The following is a 20,014-nucleotide window of genomic DNA, read 5'->3' as shown; positions in this document are numbered from 1 at the left end:
AGATTCATACAAGGGAAAAGCTGAAGCCTGTTAGTTGTGCAGAGTGTGGCAAAAGCTATAGTTGTGATACAACTTTGAAATTGCACATGAGGATACATAATAAAGGGGATAATGCCCTTAGTTGTACAGAGTGTGGCAAACACTTTTATAATGATGCAACTCTGAAAAATCACATGAGGATTCATACCGGGGAAAAACCCTTTAGTTGTTCAGAGTGTGGTATGATGTTTAGGGTTGAACATAATGCAAAAAGGCACATGAGGATTCATACAAAGGTGAAAAGCCACATCAGGATTAATAGTAATAGACAGTTTTGTTGTACAGTCTGTAGCAAAGGCTTTACTCTCAAGACTTGTCTCAAACAACACATGTTTACTCATGCAGTTGAAAAGCCCTTCAGTTGTGGAGTTTGTAGCCAAGGCTTTATCAAGAATGTAAATCTGCAGCGACACATGATGATTCATACAGGGCAAACCCCGTTTTCTTGTACGGAGTGTGGCAAAGGCTTTGTTTGTGAATACTACCGGAAACGACATGTGATTCGAGTTCATACCGGCAAAACACCATTTAATTGTACAGAGTGTGGCAAAGACTTTCATTCACTGTATTCTCTTCAACAACACTTGATAACTCATACAGGAGAAAAACTCTTCTGTTGTACAGTGTGTGCCAAATGCTTTAACAAAATGGGTAATCTGAAAATGCACATGATGATTCATACAGGAGAAAAACCCTTCAGTTGTACAGTATGTGGCAAAACCTTTAATAAGGATAAACCTCTGAGAGTTCACATGAGGATTCATACTGGGGAAAAGCCCTTTAGTTGCTCAGAGTGTGGTAAGACGTTTACGCATGAAGCAAGTGCAAAAAGCAGCACACTGGGATTCATACAAGAGTGAAAAGCCACAAGGATACAGAGTAGGAAACATTTTCTCAATGTTCTCAAGGAAAACGCACTCACGCCGTTCTGATTGATATTCAAACATTCACCAATGTTTTCTTAGGTGGAATTTGTTTGTAGATAAGGACTTGATCTAGACTCCCTCAAGAGCACACTTAGGCATATATGAGTATATATATGAGCATACACTCGTAGGGGCATATTTATATCAGCCAGATGACGTCTTTACTCTTAGGTTGTCATTTACTAGCCTAAACAACCATTAAAATCCATTGGCAATGTCACGTTCTGTCTCTCCTCATGTCTCTGTCTCTCTCTCTCTCTCTTAGACAGACAGAGAGAGAGAGAGAGAGAGAGAGAGAGACTGTCTCTGTCTACTTTGGCCACTCCCACATTTACAGCTCACCTCAATCCCAGTTACACTTACACACCTGTCTCACTCTCCACTCCTCATGCAGACCAAGCCCCAGGGAGGCTCTCCAGCATTGGAATTGCATTGTGGCGGCCATTCAACACAGAAAATGCGTTTGATATGTGTGTATGAGGCTATACTCACTGCTTGAGACATGTGTTGTGTTCTGCGTCTAGTGTTCTACTGTATCACTGTCCTGTCCTTTTTTTTTAAAATAAATGTTATTGCCTGCCATCTGTTTCTAGTGGGTCCATACACCTGTCTCACAACGTGACAGGCATTCAAATTACATCATAACCACGTTAAACAAACATTAAAATCCATAGACTTGGCAGTGGCAACCAGGTTTGACTTACTTTGAGGGTTTGTGTAAACACAAACATTGTGTAAAAGACGAAGGCGAGGATGCATGCAAATTGTGATTGACCGGAATGAGATGATGTATGATGATAAGATGGCCCCTCACTTCACACGGGTGTGATTTTTTAAATTCGGCTCTAAACATAACATTATGTCATTTCGGAAAGCCATGCATTGGAGGGGTTAATGCGGAAAATTATACTTTGTTTTAATACACATTGATTGACGGTCAGTCACATTATCATAGCACACATTTGATAGCCGCCAGAGAGATGGATGGCATTGTTTAGTTTGATTCTTTCTTTAGATTAAAAATGTGTGTGTGTGTGTGTGTGTGTGTGTGTGTGTGTGTGTGTGTGTGTGCGCGCGCACGCGCGGTGCGTGTGTGTCTTGTGTGTACACAGTTAAGAATTTGATGAATCTATCTGACACAGTATAATTATATTCCACAAATGTATGCTTGAAAAGGATGACGTGAGTGCCCCCAAGTGGACACAAAGCAAAACGTCCACTAAAATCATAGAATCTGAATTAACTCTTTGTCACATCACAGGCTGGCTGAGGCTCACAGTGATCTCAATCTTCTACTCATCTGCACATCTCATTCAAGACACTGAACTTGCAGATCTGCCATTTTTGCCATCCAAATACATGGTTAAATGGGCCCTAAGAGGTGCAGAAATTAACTAGAAGAAGTGCCCTTCTGGGCATAGGAAAGTGTGTGATGTTTGGCAAAATGTTTAGGAGTAATTTAAACATGTTTGTGTGTGTGTGTGTGTGTGTGTGTGTGTGTGTGTGTGTGTGTGTGTGTGTGTGTGTGTGTGTGTGTGTGTGTGTGTGTGTGTGTGTGTGTGTGTGTGTGTGTGTGTGTGTGTGTGTGTGTCTGTGTCTGTGAGAGAGAGAGACGCACCATGAGGCTGATTTGAAAATTGTCAAGTGGCATTTCTTCCTCAGCATAGTGGGAAGTGGAAGTGGGTTTGGGAAGCCGTGGATATGCACGGAAATCGAATCCCTTGGAATCCACATGAAAGAAATGCATTCTGAGAAGGAAGACATGGCAGTCCCAAGCCGTGCATATCCACGGCTTCCCAATTGAAGCCATCAGCCTCATGGTGGCGCTACAACAGGCCAAGTTGCATCACACACACACACACACACACACACACACACACACACACACACACACACACACACACACACACACACACACACACACACACACACACACAAACAAACATGTTTAAATTACTCCTAAACATTTTGCCAAACATCACACACTCTCCTGTCCTCCTGGTGGTGACCTGTGCCCAGAAGGGCACTTTTTCTAGTTACTTTCTGCATCACATTTAACCATATAATGCATTTGGATGGCAAAAATGGCAGATCTACAAGTTCAGTGTCTTGAATGAGATGTGCTGTGAGTTTGCATATCTGCTATTTTCCAGCATAGGACCGTTGCACAGTGAAGTATAAACAAGGCTTTAGGATTTATAAGTCGTTTATAGAATCCTCCTCCTGCAGGAGCATATCCACGGATATCCCGGGAAGCCGTGCATATCCACGATATCCCGGGAAGCCGTGCAAAATTCCCACTATAGGCTGAGGAAGAAATGCCACTTGACAGTTTTCAAATCAGCCTCAGAAAACATCAGGTATAAGTGATGACACCCATTGCAGAAATCTGCACGGCGTAGCACCTGGTAATTATAAAAGCCTAACTTAATTTGCTCACTTCTTCATCGCAGCTCACTTCCAATAACACCCTAACACCCAATTAAAATAAGAAGCTGGCCTATTAAAACAAGAACTATATCATGTCTAATGATATATTCTAAATGTGAATACATTTGCGAGGAGTGAGGATAGCTCTGGTAATAGCCTTTACTGCTCACACTGCCTCAGTGCCTCTGCCTGTGATGTGACAACAAGTTCGTTCTGATTCTATGCTTGTAGTTTTGCTTTGTGACCACTTGGGGGCGGACACGTCATGCTTTTCATGTGTGTGGCATGGCATACTACAGTACGCGAGTCGTGAGTACAGCACAGCGTCAGAGGAATTCATCAACACGCACGCCACGCACACAGCCACACACTGTGACACACTCACTTTCACACCAGGAGTTTGATTGTGTTGCGGTTTTTAAATAAATACAAAAGTAAGTACTTAGTTAAATAAATGAACGAATTAATCTAAATGCCTGATGCTGATGCAATGATGGCACCGAGGCGAGCTCAGGCTACTGATGGCATGGAATCGTGTGACGTCAGGCCGGTGACCGCGGGAGGCAGTCCTGAGTTTACAGGCACTGTTCCTGGAAATAAAAAACGTCTGGTTTCCGAGACTGCAGCCTACAGGCAGTGTGATATTACAGATTTACAGCGAGATATGTTGGCTGAGCCTTGCAGTGTACGTGCACCCCCCATTTTTTGGGGTCCAATGGTCCTATTCTTTTAGTGCTTTTGTGCTCTAATTGTGCTCTAATTTGTGTCGTTGACTTGAAATCATGCTATTTTGATATTTTTTATATAAATTGTTATGTTTTGTTGTCTTTTGTGTTACTTAAGTAGGCCTACTGTCATTACGGGGCCTGGCCTGGCCAAGAGGAGGCACCACCGCACCAGTACAGCAGACCAGCCGGTAGGAAGCTCGCTGCGACGCTGCTCATATATAAAAATGATACAGCACAAATTATGAAATGTATGGCACAATTAATTCAGCATAAATCCAGCCCTAAAGATTAAAGAATGACACAATTTTTTAATTTTTAATAAAATGATCAAAATAACAATTCTTCTACATTCTTTATCTGCACTTGTGTTCTTGTAAATTAAGTAATAGATGTTACATGTTAGTAGTTTAACAATAACTCTTGAGAAGTTGACAGCATGAAACCAAATGAAACCTAAAGGACCTATAACATAAAATTAAACTTTTTCCATTTCTTTTGTGTTTTTGGGGCTCCCATGTGTGTTTTCTACCCCCACAAATAACCAATTTTGAACAATCAACAACAATGGAAATTGCTCTCAGGAACAGCTCAACTGATTTTGTCACCCTACTTTGTATAATTCCTCCTCTCCTTCAGTCTTCAGTTCCAAATTAGCATTTCCACTTTGTTTACAATGTCCACCATTGTTGATTTTCCAAGCTGGCATGGAATGGAAACAAGCCTGGTTTTATCATTAGACTGCATTATTAGTAAACATTAGACTGCATTATTAGTAAACATTAGACTGCAGTGTTAGTAAACATTAGACTGCAGTGTTAGTAAACATTAGACTGCAGTATTAGTAAACATTAGACTGCAGTATTAGTAAACATTAGACTGCAGAATTAGTAAACATTAGACTGCAGTATTAGTAAACATTAGACTGCAGTATTAGTAAACATTAGACTGCAGTATTAGTAAACATTAGACTGCGGAATTAGTAAACATTAGACTGCAGTATTAGTAAACAAGTACAAAGGCAAGAATAGTAACAACAACTTCCTTTCTTGACTTAAGCAAATACAGAACATCAACCACATAAGCATTATAATTAAGGTCAAGCCAAATATCAGTCCAGTGGTTTGGACCTAATAATAATAATAAGTCAAAGCTCAAATTCAAAGGCAGAGGAGCGAGGCGTGACAAGTAACAACTTTGAGGGACATAGACAAACTATTTAAAAAAAACATTTTAAATTGCACGTTATTTCTGCTTTAAGTAGGCCTACTGTCATTACGGGGCCTGGCCTGGCCAAGAGGAGGCACCACCGCACCAGTAGGCCTACAGCAGACCAGCCGGTAGGAAGCTCGCCGCGACGCTGGACTGCTATATAAAAATGATACAGCACAAATTATGAAATGTATGGCACAATTAATTCAGCATAAATCCAGCCCTAAAGATAAAATAATTACACAATTTTTTAATTTTTAATAAAATGATCAAAATAACAATTCTTCTACATTCTTTATCTGCACTTGTGTTCTTGTAAATTAAGTAATAGATGTTACATGTTAGTAGTTTAACAATAACTCTTGAGAAGTTGACGGCATGAAACCAAATGGACCCGTAATTAAGGGTCCATTTGGTTTCATTTTACACTCTCAAGAGCTTACGCTCTCAGTCTCAAGAGTTAAAGATCTAAAAAAGGGTTCATTTGGTTACCTATTAACTCTCTCTCTCTCTCCATAATTTAGCTGCCTGGGGAGTGGGACCACATGATGGAAGTGGAACCCCCTCAAGGACCACAGATCGAACCCGCCAAACTCGCAAAACAGCGCCCCCTAGAGAACAACAGCGGGAGGGTTACAGAATTCCATGGGTAACCTCCTTCTGCGTGACCTCCGCGCCATGCCTGGCTGCCTGCGCCGCGTTGCGTGCGCCGCTGTGTCAGAACAGAACTGAGCAGAACAGAAGCCCGGCTCCCGGTTGGTTGGTTGGTTCAGCTTCAACCACACGGAGGAGAGAGAGAGTCACAACCGAGAGGCAACGCGTCGAACTGCGGCCACCACGGCACGAGCGACCCGTTCCACGGCCGGCGGTAGTATAGGCTACTATTATTATTGGGCGACATGGTGGCGGCTGACGACGCTAGCGTTCTGGGACCGAAGCGTGTTGTGCAGCAGTACGGATACCATTCATAAAGGACGTGAACCGTTTTTTGGCTGGTGGAAACAATGGCAGAGAGGTAAGTGAAGCCCACGCATTTAACGTGCTCTTTCGTGGCGAATATTCGATGGAGAGAGAGCGAGAGAGACGGGAATAGAAGGGAGGGAGGCAACGAGGTTCCACCCGCCGTGGTGTGTGTGGTGGTGGTGGTGGTGGTTGGTTGGGGCTAAAGCTAGCAGACCCCCGCTATCTATCCTCCACCCTGGTGGATAAATACATGTTACTTTCCATCAAGTTGCTGCTTTTTTTGGTGGGGGTTTGTTTGACAGTAGTGTGTTGGTCGGTCATGGTTGATTGGTTGGTCATGCTGTTGCATCTTCTTAATAAGGTGCACCTGTCGGTTTAAAATGAAATGCCCTCCTTCTTTTGGTCGTGGTGTGTGTGTGTGTGTGTGTGTGTGTGTGTGTGCTGGAATGAACGGACGCATGCACGCCCCTGATGACCCGGCAATTTAACATGGCTCATACATGCATGCATCCATCATGGATAGAGAGGGAGGTGTACTGGGGAGGGGGTTTATCTAGAGAGGAAATACTCTTTTTGCAGCATCCCTTCCAGTCATCCTCCTCCTCCTCCTCTTCCTCCCAGCCAGGGATGGATGGAGGCGCGCTCCCGTTAGCGGCGGGGGCGCGCAGACTGCCACACTAGGACCACTTTCGACCACTTTCCCCCCCCCCCATTCCTATTTTTGGGCACACAGCCATTCTAGAGAAAAATGGGAATGAGGGCAGCCAGATATATTTACGGTCAAGCTCACAACGTGTCGTGACTGTCGTGACAAACTAAAGCTTGTAGATGTGCCAAAGTAATTAAGGCTTACTGTCCGATAGCTCTTAATAGCTCCCACGGCTCCTAATATTTAAGGGGCGACTGAAATTGATTCTTCCCTCAAATTCAGGCATTGCCTGTTTTACATCCAAAATATCTTCCAGACAGTGCATGTTATGGAAAATACATTGCATTGTTCATCTATTTAATTTTAGCCTAACTCAGAGTGTACAAATATACATTGGTTACATTTGTAGTACACACAACTACCAAATGGACACATTAACGTGTGTGTGTGTGTGTGTGTGTGTGTGTGTGTGTGTGTGTGTGTGTGTGTGTGTGTGTGTGTGTGTGGTGCGTGCATGCAGTGTCCACCACCTGTGCATGATGCTGAATATAATAGACAAGGCCAATTCTTTCCTAATAGTGGTAATTGAATGTATCTTTTTGTCGGTCGCTCACACATTATGTGAATCACAGTCAGCTGTCATTTGTGTTGTTGCGAAAGCCGTGTGGTTTAATTTTGTTGTTGTTGTTGTTGCTTGCAGTGTGTTGTTGTTCTCCTGTTAGATGCAAAATGCTACGTTCGAGTTCAGGAGAGTTTGTGAAAAAGCCAATTCTCCTGAATGTTGCCTTCGGGTATATTAAATATTGTATTTGATTCACTATAGTCAATTCTGCATTCGTGGTCTGGAGAGGGTAGTTTTTTTTTACAGTCGGGGTAAAAGGGCAATCTCCCATTGATGTCTGTGTGCGCACGTGCCTGATATCCCCTGTAATATGCCGGCCACCACTGTAGTGGCGAAGCCCATCCTTCCCCCGAGCGCGGCCGCCACAATGTCACCGTTAATGGACAAGCGTGTCTGTGGACTGACTCGGGACATTAAAACGGCGGGGAATGATGTAACGTTAGTGACAACAGAACTGACTTGTCTGTCCTTTAAGCGTTTGTTGCCAGGGCTAATCACACACGCGGGTCTCTCAACACTCTTTTGAGCAGCGAGCGGCAGGGAAGGGCAGGCCAGAAAAGGCGGTCAGCGTGTCACTGCAAGGAGAGATGGACAGAGAGAGAGAGAGAGAGAGTCACTCTTCGCACGCTATGTTATAGCTCCGAGGGGAATTCTCTTCCAAGGGTGGTTTGGAAGTCATCACGTCGGTCGGTGTCACCACAAGCACAGCAACAGAAATCCTCCCCTTCTTTGCTTGACTACTTACCTACTTACTGCCCGTGCTAACTAAGGTTTTGCCCTTGTTGCATGACACCCTGCTACAGTACATCCTGATCCATGCAGCCCTGTAACACACATCCTAATGTACAGACGCCCACTGAGAGGGGGAAAGTAGAGCTGCAGCATCTTCTGTTTGAACTGCATTGTTCCAGTTATAGGTGCAGTACAGTACATGGCTGTATATGTATTTGTATCTACCAGGACAAATTATCTGCTATGGCAACTGAATTCCCTTTGTGTGTGTGTGTGTGTGTGTGTGTGTGTGTGTGTGTGTGTGTGTGTGCGCTCACGCGCGCGCCTGTGTGTGTGTGTGGATTCCTCCATTGTCAATTTTTGTACTTGTTTGACACAATGAACATGTGATTTGAGATGTGTAGAGGCTAGTGCAAAACATAAATCTGTGCCACAAACACATATGTGCCACACACACACACACACACACACACACACACACACAGTCACACAGACACACAGACACACACACACACACACACACACACACACACACACACACACACACACACACACACACATGTCTGTCAGTGGCTGCCAGGACATCTGACCCGTGCAGGCAAGGCAGCAAAGCCAACAACAGGCGCATGCATGGTAGCAGCAGGGTGGGGCCGGCTGTGCTGCGGCTCATGTGTTCCTTCCCAGCTAAAGGCAGGCAGGCAGCAACACATGTGGCTGAAATATTGATATCACTCACTCAGCTCGGAGGGCTTGACGCTCGAGGCTTGCTCGCAGAGCCATATTTGTCACATATGCCTCTTTGCCGTCTCACCCCAGGCAGCTGTAAAAGTGTCATACATTCTGCACCTAGTGTGACATGAGTAGGCCTTGGTATTCAGACATGTTCCTCTGACGGGCAGAGGGAGGGCGGTACAGGGGGGGGGGGTATGGCCACGCGTTAGGCTAAGTGCATGGAAACACAGCATTAGCCCAGTATGACCTGAGGCCGATTTAAAAGGAAAAAAATAAAGTCTGCTAAATTTCTAAACGGTTTTCTGAAAAACCTATGTTTTTACAGAAGGCTATGTCAGTGGTTCTCCACAGTGGACGGAATCCAGAGAAATGTACGCACATCTAACAACTTTCAGGTGCTGAACAAAAATATACGTATTTTTTATTAGATATAAGGATGATCATCCTTATACCTAATAAAATTCCTGTGGGAGCTACAAACAGTGTGCAGACTTCTTCTCCACAGTGGACCCCAATAATTATATATAATTAGCCGTCGACACCCGTCTGAAAATATGTTGTTCTGGGGAGTTACCCTCCAGCAGATTATGAGTTTTTAGTTTTATTTTTAGTTCACGATTTTTCAAAATTCACAGATCTACAAGCTTATATATCTGCTAATTTTCAATAGCTATAAAAGTATATAATAATGGTTAAAGTGGTTGACACAGAGATGCGTTCCAGATCTTAATGGATTAGGGAAGGCAGTACTTGAGTGGTGAGGAAGTGTTATTGACAGATTGGCTATAAATCCAGCTCTCTCTCATGGCCTCTTAAGAGTCAGCATTCATTCGGTGCCGCTTGTAAAACCTTGACTTATACTTATTTGCTAGTGCGTGTGGTTCTCAAAGTGGAGACCCCCCCCCCCCGCCAGGGGTCATTGGGGGGGAGTTCCAGGCGGCCTGCCAGGCCTTGTGGGATCGAAATAGTTTTGACAAATTGTGTACAATAATTAATTAGTTTAAACATTTTCAACACATCGTCTTCTCTAAATTGGGGTCCCTCCCTCCCTGGCACAAAACCTTTTCAAATGGGGGGTCCATGTGGCACAGTACATTTTGGGGGTCCTTGACATGAAAATGTAGGAGCACCACTGTGCTGTAGTGCAGTGGCGTGCACAGACATTTAGAGGGGCAGGTGCTCAAGTGAAAAAAAGGGCACCTTAAGTTGTGCAGCGCGTGGAACCGGCCGGTTGCCTTAATAGTGTGAGATTTATAGATTCTGGGGCCTAAATAATATATTAGAAGCTTTTTTATCAAGAATTGATCAATGTCACCATAGTCCACATACTGTACACTGTACAAAAAAGGGGGAAAATATTAAAAAAAATATATATATATATATATTTTAAAGGGCACATTTGTCCAGAGGGAAAAGGACTCTAGCACCCCCTAGTGTCTATCTGTGCGCGCCACTGCTGTAGTGCATGGTCTAGCAGTGACTGAGCTCGTAGATCTGCGATTTCCAGTCGACGACCAGTGACAACGGGCACGCAGCTACTGTAAGGAATCGGATAAATCAGGCTTAAATGTCAGTGTCTTCGGATGCAGTGAGGCTTGTGGGGTTTATACAGTACAGTACAGTGTACAGTACATGTAGCATAGTAGGTCAGTAGGCCGTTTCACTGTCAACCCAATGGAACAACTCGTACATCACAACAACGTAGCCTATTTCAGAGAACACGTGTGGAAATAAGACCTGGAAGCTCTGGAATGTGTCACTTAATCTTGTTGTGTTTTCTGTTTCTTCTATTTCATGAATTAATGCCCTGTTTTATGCTTATATAGTACTTTGAAAGTGTAGTGTCGCAAATGTAGCTCACAACAACATTGAGTTTGTAGTACATTGAGGTTGTATATCTGCTGTTTCCGCTATTTAACCAATTTTGACCTGAGATCAGATTCTAAAAATGTCTAAATCCTGACAGTTTTCTGAAAAAGCTATGTTTCTGTGTCAGACCTACTACAAGCTCGTAGCTCTCCACTCGGTGGCGTGCTATGAGCTTGTAGATCTGCTATTTTTCAATAGCTAAACCATAACATAATGCTAACACCAAAAGGGGTTCCCGCCCAAAATGGGTTAAAACAATAACTATAAAATGATTAAATGCATGGCCTGCTTTGACCATTAGTATGTCCTTCATTTCGATTATTGGCATTTGGAACCAGTCATTGTTCCTTTATTTGTTGTCGATTGTTTATACGAAGCCTTGGCAAACAGAAATGTACTTTTCCCTTTTAGAACTTCCCAGTGTTCATTGCCAAAATACACAATCAAATCGTTAATCCCAATTAAATGTGTGACAATGAATTGTCAATTAAAACTTCATGATCGTGGCAACCCCGATGCACCAGCTGAGTATTTACGACAACATGCACAGCGCCGGGAAACCTTATCCAAACTAATTATTTCACATTTTGCAGAGGCACTGTTTTATGTGTTGTGTTGCCTCTATTGACTCTCTCAATTAAACAGCTTTGAGAGAGAGAGAGAGAGAGAGGAGAGAGAGAGACTACTGCAGGGAGTGATCCCAGACGTAGAAACTGTACCTCCGTCTCGCTGCTGCTGCTAGTTCTACTGTGTAATTATTTGCTATTGGACGTCTGTCTCCATGTCTCCCCCAGCCCCGGGGCCTCATATTTACTTATTTTAATGTAATATTATGAATCGCCCAGGAAGCGATAGCTACATTTAATATTATTAAACGATTGGATGTGTCTCTCTGGCCGGTGGTTTTTGTGAAACATCACTAAATGTACAGACCGTAATAACCATAATTTATACTCGGGTGAGTCGGGTCGTGTGTAAACCGCTTCCTCTGACAAGAACAGATTATCCAGGCGTTATTATTCAACGTTGTGATGCATTCTTCTTACAGTAGGGTAGAAGCCATCCTCACTCAACAAACTTGCCACATTCCCGGTGCGCATTTCCAAACGCACCCATAGTCTCTGGGTGCATCAGTGGGTTTGTTGGCTATAAGGTAGAAATGTTTGGAACCAACAAAGAGCCACAACAAGTATAGCTTGAAGAATGTGTTCTTTTAACCACAAGCCTAGCGTCCTGCCGTCCTAATAGCAGATCTACAAGTTCACAATGCATAGTGAGTGTCATTATAGGATATAGAAAATAGTCTTAAGTACAATACACACTGTGTTGTTGTCGAGATCGGCTATACTTCCGCTGTCTGTCCTCCCACGAAGCTTAAGTGTTTAGAAAGAAGGTCAGGGTTCTGTTATTCTTTCTAGCAACACCACATAACTCTGCCTACCTGTCCTGAATAGCATTGTTTGTGTTTCTCCAGCATGCTGCTATCATTTTTCCTGTTTTCTGTCCAACAACAATAGAAGCAATGATGTAGCAGTAAGTTAGTAACAGCATTGTGTCCATGATGACAGCAGACACTATAAGCTATGGGAGAAGTGCTGACTTCCCACAGTCCTCCTGGACTGCTGCTCCTCTGTGTAACCTTATAAATGGCAACGTTGAAAGGTGCTGCTGTAGTTAATCTCAAACCTTTTTTGTTGGCCACTAGGAACTGCAAATTATATATATAATATATTTCAAAAAGAAATATAAACCTTCCAGGGAAGGGACTGCACACTCAGGGGGTAGCATAGCACCTGACGAAGCGCGTAGTCGTGCAAATAAATAGGTTGGTGATGCAGTAGTACGTTGTCCGTCTTTGTTCCCCGAGTGTGCAGTCCTTTCCTTGGGGAAGGTTTATCTCTCTTTTTGAAGTATATGCCTGCTAACTAGACTTGCACCTGTTTTTAATGTGCAGGAGTCCCCTTTTGTCTCATATATGATATGGCCACGGACTCACGGAGGACCCCCCCCCCCCCCAGAAGAGAGAACCATGTTGTTTTTTTATTTTTTTGTTAAAAAGTATATAGACTATAAGAGTATTGTGATAGTAATCATTCTATAGAGTTTGTTCAGTAACAGCTGTCTCTCTAACACAGAAAATACATATTCAAATAACAGGCCGGGTTGCAAATTTAAAGCAATCTTGAGAGAGTACTTTAGTTCAGCTTAAATGTAATTGTGTAATTAATGTTCCAGTTCCAATTAGCCTATACTCAGTGCTCATTACTTGCTGTTATCATCACAGTGCCATTTATATTATTTTAATTGATCCTGTATCCTCTCTCTCTTTGTCCTGATTGGATACAATTGGAATCCTTCCTTCACTTGAAAATGTATGTCGGGGTTGGCGAAAGGGCCTTTCTGTGTGGAGTTTGCATGTTCTCCCCGTGTCCCCTATAGTGTAGGTACCCTCACAAAAAACATGCAGTAATCCTGGTCACTAAACTGCCTCCCCCTGGACAGCCGGGGCGCCTGATGGAGGGGAAAGGAACTGGTTGGAATAACGTGTTCCTTCCACGCGCTACGTCCAACCAGGGAAACTCCCCCCTGTCAGGTGTAAAGGAGCAACTTGGACACTCAGGCATGAAGGAAGCATGAGTTCAAGTCCGTTGCTCTCCCCTTGTCCCCCATATATGGGGACTAGGTTGGCGGAGGGTGTGTAGAGCCCAGGATCACATTAGATGATTGACACAGGGGTGAGAAATGGGTTACAAAATCGTGGGATAAAAAATATATTAAAAAAAATCATTTTTTGTCTGATCAATAACATGTCGTTGGCCAGTATAGTATACAACACGCCAAAGCATGCCACGACACGTCGTGGACTCGTACGGGCTCCGTGATAGGCTATTTCCGGCATGCGCTACGGTCTACTGTGACCCCGCTGCATTGACGTCTACGCCAGAATAAATTAAGCATTAGCGTGGCTGTTCTTCTGGCAGACATATAGTAGCGTATAGCTCTAAAGCTCTAGACGCACTAATATGAGGGGACCGCGGTGCGGGAGTCCCCTGGGAGACGGTGCGTAATGGATATGTTAACGCTGGCATTAGCTGTCAGATGTATTGGAACAACCCTCCACCGCCACGCTGCGCTATACTTGAAGGCATGCCAAATATAGCGCTTAACTTGAACCGCGGGTCACGTTGCCACTGCAATAATATCGTCAAATGGCAAACGCAGCGGATGTGTGTGTGTGTGTGTGTGTGTGTGTGTGTGTGTGTGTGTGTGTGTGTGTGTGATTGATGTTCTGGACAGTATTCCCACTGCTAATCTGAAGCTATTCACTCAATGTTACAATTATTTGTATTTCTGCTTGCCTTTGGCTTTTATAGCCTTCGTAATCACAAATTGCATACAGGGAGGGCAGTTATGACAAATAATGTAAATGATATACAAAGGAACACTGACACATGTAATCATAAGCAAATCACACTTCACACATCACATTCCGTGCTCAGCCAATGAAATCATTTCCGTGGTACACACACAAAGCTGGGCATAGGAGGGGATATAGGCCCCTAAAAAAAAGGAGACGTGTCAAAAAGAATTGTGATTATGTAATAATTGTGACAGGCCATATTTTGTAGGTATGATCCTGGGAGGTGATTAGTTTTGGTTGGAGTTTGGAAGCGCTTGTTTTCAACAACACAACGCCCTGCTGCTTCCTGCATTATGTGTCATTTAGAAAAGAAACAGGTGGTATACGCACTACGTATGGGCTGTTGAGTGATTTCCAACCAGCGTTTCCAAACTCCAACACTCCTCCATGCTGCTCAATGTTTTACCACTCTAGATGAGGGGGATGGGGGTTGTCCCGATGGAAAAGTGATGCATGTGCATATACTCTCTATTCCTTCCCTATAGACAAGGCCTCCTCACACCCCCCCCCCCCCCCACCCCCTCTGTGATCTCTGCCCCCGCCCATCCTCCCCCCAAAGGGAAGCCTGCCCTGAACCCCAGGCTGACAAACGCTGATGTAGACATTCATTCATTCCAGAGAGAGAGAGAGAGAGAGAACGATGGAGTGACAAAGTGACGGAGGAGAGAAGCAGGGAGAAGTGAATGAATGTCGATATAATTCAGCATCATGTGTTTCCTTAACTCACCTGACGACGCCCCGGTCGGTCGCTACGCTGCTCGTTAGGGTCCCATTGTGTTGGGGACCCTGAAACACACACAGACACACACACGGGCCCGCAGCGTTTAGAACGAGAGAACGGAGAGAGGCTATTGACTGGCATTGACAGGAGAGGGAGGTAGAAAGGGAGATGGAGAGCGGGGGGAGAGAGAGAGATAGATCAGAGATGGAGGGAGTATTGAGCCACACTACAGGGACAGAGAAAGAGAGAGAATGCTTTCACTCTAATAGGATTATTGTGTAAATGTGCTTGTCTGAAGTGCTGCCTTCAGAGACTCCCTAATCTGTGTGTGTGTGTGTGTGTGTGTGTGTGTGTGTGTGTGTGTGTGTGTGTGTGTGTGTGTCGGCGCATGTGCGTGCGTGTGTGCGTGCATTGTACAGTATGTACAATAATTGTTCATGTTGTGTGTGTGTGTGTTGTGTCACTCACTGTGGGCAGCAGATTCTAACCGCATGAACCTGGGGGCGTGTCATAATAATAGGCGACCGATTGGATGATTGTTGAGCAGAAATGGATGATCATGATTGGGCAGAGATTGATGAACATTGGATGGATGACTTGCTGTTTTCTCTGTCGATGTGCAACAACGCTTCAGCGTGGCTTCTTTAATCAGAGCAGTTTAAAGAGTTCTGTATCGATGTGCAACAACGCTTCAGCCTGGCTTCCTTAATCAGAGCAGTTTAAAGAGTTCTGTCAGGCAGAAACCTTAAGTTTTGATCATAAAAGTACAGCGTCATGAAAAATTATCAAAAGCTTTTTGGCTTCTTTGGAATTTGAAGTGTGGCCCGGGAACCCCTTCTGGTGTTGTTATACTTTAGCTATTGAAAAATAGCAGATCTACAAGCTACGTGCTTGTAGATCTGCTATTTTTTTTTAAATCGTGAAAATGTGGCGCAAATCTTTGAATATATATATACTGTATTCTTTCAGAGCGAACGTTTTGAACTCAAATATTTGCTTCCGGAGGGTTCCTGGAATAACATATCTTCAGATGGGGGTCGGTGGCCAATCACATAATATAATATCCTTGACATGAAAATGTTTGAGAACTATACTGACATAGAAACATTGTTTTTTTTTTAGAAAACATTAGACGTAGAATCGACGTCAGGTGTAAATAGGTTAACCCATTCTGGACAGGAACCCTTTTTTTGTGTTTTAACTACGCATTATTTAGCTATTTTTGAAAAATCGTGAAAATGTGGCACAAATCTTTGAATATATATTCTTTCAGAAGACTTTTTTATTCATTTCGACGTCAGGCCTACAGGTTGGGGCGTGGGAGGATGAACAGTTGGAACACAGCTGTGTGCTGTGTGGAGCTCAGAGGCTGTGTGGGTAGTTGTGAGTGTCTGGTGGACTGGAGTAGACCTCCTTCAGGTTCAGGTTCATGTGATGTAACCAACGCAGTGCGTTGGCTTTCTAAGTGTTCTCATGCAGATCCATTATATGGTAGACGTGCCGCATTGTGTTAGATAATGCTTGCTCAAAATGTGGCACCTGGAGCCCTAACTACTGTGGCTTTAAACAGACAAACATCAAAGTGCTCGACTTAAGACTCATTAAGTCTCTCTCGTGTAGCAAAAAACATAAGAGTAACTATGAAATGAATTGGACAGCATAACGAGTGATGCACATTTCTTGCTACAAATTTATACTGTAGGTGTCTGAATCGTCTGCACCGAAAGGGACATTCTTGGCCGAAACCGAATATAGGAACCGAATTCAGAATATCCGAATATATATTAATATTATATTTTTTTTTTCCTACCATTGCTGTCATGGCCGTACCTTAAAGCTACCTGATTTATGGCAAAATAAATGGTTATGGCAAAACCTAACTTTAAAAAATAATCACTATTATGGGTCCATAAAGATTTATTCAGCTCTTTTGAATGCATTAATTGCATACACTATTCTGTGATATATTTTCTGCCTATTGGGGCCGAAACCGAATAGGCAGAAAATTCATCTTATTCATCATATCTTCTGGGGCTGAATATTCGGTGCATCACTACTAGATGAATTGTGTAGCACTAACAGTAGTTACTCAATCTTTTTGATTAAAAAGGAAAAAAATCCCTATGTAATAACACAATAAAAAAAGATGAATTTATTTTGTCTCTAATGGGATTCATTCGATTAACTGTAAGATGTAAGCATGTTGCGTATAGAATATAGATAAGGACAGTTTGACCCATCGGAGCGGTGTTATCTCTACGTTGTGCGCTGTGGTAACCCATCGTAACGGTGTTATCTCTACGTTGTGCGCTGCTGTGCTATAATATAACCGTGTTCATACTTTTATCTGTTTGTTTCACAAGGAAGATAAAGAACCGCAGTCCGCCGTATCTATCCGGAGGAACAGGAAGTGGGTTGTCCGACTCCCAGGCCCAAATTAATACATTAAGACCTGAGGCCAATTCTAAGAGTGTCTTTGTTTTCTGAAAAACACAAGTTTTATTGTTTTACCAAAACGTTTCATTGAATAGAATATAAGATATTTTAGCGATTAGACTCAGTTAACCCATTTCTGGGCGGGAACCCCTTTTTGGTGTTTTAACTATAAGCATTATGTTATACTTTAGCTATTGAAAAATAGCAGATCTACAAGCTCATAGCGCGCCACCGAGTGGCGCGCTATGAGCTTGTAGGTCTGATATTTTTGAAAAAATCGTGAAAATGCGACAAATCTTTGAATATATATTCTTTCAGAAGACTTTTTGTTTTAGTGTCCCCGTGGACACTATATACGCTGGTGGTGGCAGCACAGATAAAAACCTCCTTCCTTCTCAACTCTAGACAATTGAGACGTTTTCAACGTGGAGTTGCGCTGGGGGAGGGAGGGAGGGAGGGAGGTGGAGGGGGGAGGGAGGGAGGGAAGTGGGGGGTGGGTCGCTTGTCACACGCTGAATAGAGACTGACAGGATCAGAGCCCGTGATATTTAATGGCGGAGCCCAATCACCTTTCGCCTGATTGGCTGACTGCAGATTGGCAGATAGGCTAGAAGTGCTCTGTATGTTTGTGAGGCATCCCCAGCAATAAAGAGGGGGGAGAGAGAGAGAGAGAGAGAGCTTGTAGATCTGCTATACTTTAGAATAGCCCAACGGCTGTGGTGATAAGTGGTCAGATGACTGGGCCTCAAACACTTTGGCAAGACTTTCAAGTGGACCCTAATCCAGGGTTACTTGGGAACCTGTTAAACCCTATTAAAGAAACTCTCTCTGTCTGTCTCTGTCTGTCCCTCCACCCACCATTCTACACGCTCCCCCTGATGTGTCTATTGACCGGCCCCCCCTCCTCCTCTCCATTGACCCCTCTCTAAAGACCCCCTGCCCGCCATGGGCCCCTCCTGCTCCCCCCCCCCTCCAAAAAGACCACAGGAATTTTTATTTGCTTCAATCTGCACAGCTTCTTCTCTCACACCCCCCTCCTCCCCCCAAAAATCCTCTATTGAGATGTCGGACAGACAGCTCCCTTTAAAACAAGGACCTCTGTGTGTGTGTGTGTGTGTGTGTGTGTGTGTGTGTGTGTGTCCTTCTCCTTGCCTCCTCCATCTGTTTCGCTGGCTGCAGCCTCCCTTAGTTCGTCATCTGCTGTTATCTCTCCTCCTCACTCCATCCCTCTCTCTCTCTCTCTCTCTCTCTCTCTTCCTCTCTCTCTCTTCCTCTCTCTCTCCCTCTCTTATCTCCCTCCCTCGTTTCCTTTATACTTGTCATCCCTCGTCCGTTCTCTTCTTTCATCCCGTCGTCTTCACACTCTCTCTCTCTCTCTCTCTCTCTCTCTCTCTCTCTCTCTCTCTCTCTCTCTCTCTCTCTCCCCCCCCCCCTCTCTCTCTCTCTCTCTCTCTCAGCCTGAGTGTTGGTTTCTCAGGGATGAGAAAGTGTAGCACAGAGTGAGAACCGGATGATAATCCTCTTGATTTAAAGAGCAGATACACATACTAGTGCGCGCGCACACACACACACACACACACGCACGCGCGCGCGTGCACGTTCGCATTCCAATGCTAAAAATACGCATCCTTCAAAGTTTTAGTCGTGTCATCTGTGAATATATTTCGGGAATTTAATGGGAACGTGCAAATGCAAAGAGTGCACTCTAGGAAAACATGTCCGGAAAACATTGGTGCTTAACCCATTCTGACCGGGCACCCATTTTGGTGTTGGCATCATGTTATGCTTTAGCTATTGAAAAATAGCAGATCTACAAGCTCATATCGCGCCACCGAGTGGCGCGATACGAGCTTGTAGGTCTGCTATTTTTGAAAGAATCGAAGAACAACTGACATTTTTAGAATCTGATCTCAGGTCAGAATGGGTTAATCAGACCAGTGTGTGTCCCGTGGAAACCTCGTATGAATCTGATCTCAGGTCAGAATGGGTTAAATTAGCCAAGCAACAGTTGTCCTTGTAAACTAAATCTATTCGCATCGCTATTTGTCAGCCATAAAAAAAACTGTAATGAATAATAGTAAACCTCCGGAATATTCTATTAATTGTTCAATTGATTAATTAAATCAATTGAACATTCTTAACGATCGAATAATCAATAGTGGATTAACTGTTTCCGTCCCTATACTGCGTGCACGCTCAGAGTTACACATGTATGAATGAACACTGAGGACTTCACTCTCTGAGGAGTCACACATGTCTACAGAACGCTCCGCTGTAGACCTGTAGTATGCTGTAGTATGCCGCCGCCGCCGCCGGAGGCAATATCCAATGAATCAATAACCCCGACTTGTAGAAGTCATCGGGTGTCGTCTCTGCGCCGCTCGTTGACATTTAGACTGACAAACTTGGCCGTCGTGGAGAGGGTGTCGTCAGCATCCAATTTCCTTCTGACACCGGAGTGACAAACCGGGGCTGCCATGATATCCGTGAGAGGCCTGGTTATGGAAGCAGGTTAGCTGTCGGTATTGGTTGAGAGG

At 43.9% G+C, this 20,014-nt stretch overlaps 1 protein-coding gene across 1 annotated transcript in view; it reads left to right on the top strand.

The window, feature by feature from the left end:
- Positions 1 to 6,163: 6,163 nt before the first annotated feature.
- The window catches only part of arhgap39 (Rho GTPase activating protein 39), a gene marked incomplete at its 3' end in the record, with an annotated part of 131,975 nt that continues 118,124 nt past the window's right edge, over positions 6,164 to 20,014 (top strand). Inside the window, exon 1 of the mRNA XM_080770406.1 lies at positions 6,164 to 6,347. Coding sequence (XP_080626532.1) covers positions 6,337 to 6,347 — 11 coding nt within the window. The 5' untranslated portion in view covers positions 6,164 to 6,336. The remainder of the gene's footprint in view (positions 6,348 to 20,014) is intronic.

Source organism: Protomyctophum bolini, assembly GCF_963924005.1.
Source record: "Protomyctophum bolini genome assembly, chromosome: 8".
NCBI classification, from domain to species: domain Eukaryota; kingdom Metazoa; phylum Chordata; class Actinopteri; order Myctophiformes; family Myctophidae; genus Protomyctophum; species Protomyctophum bolini.
The sequence above is the reverse complement of the archived record's forward strand: the minus strand, read 5'-3'. Positions and strand labels throughout refer to the sequence as shown.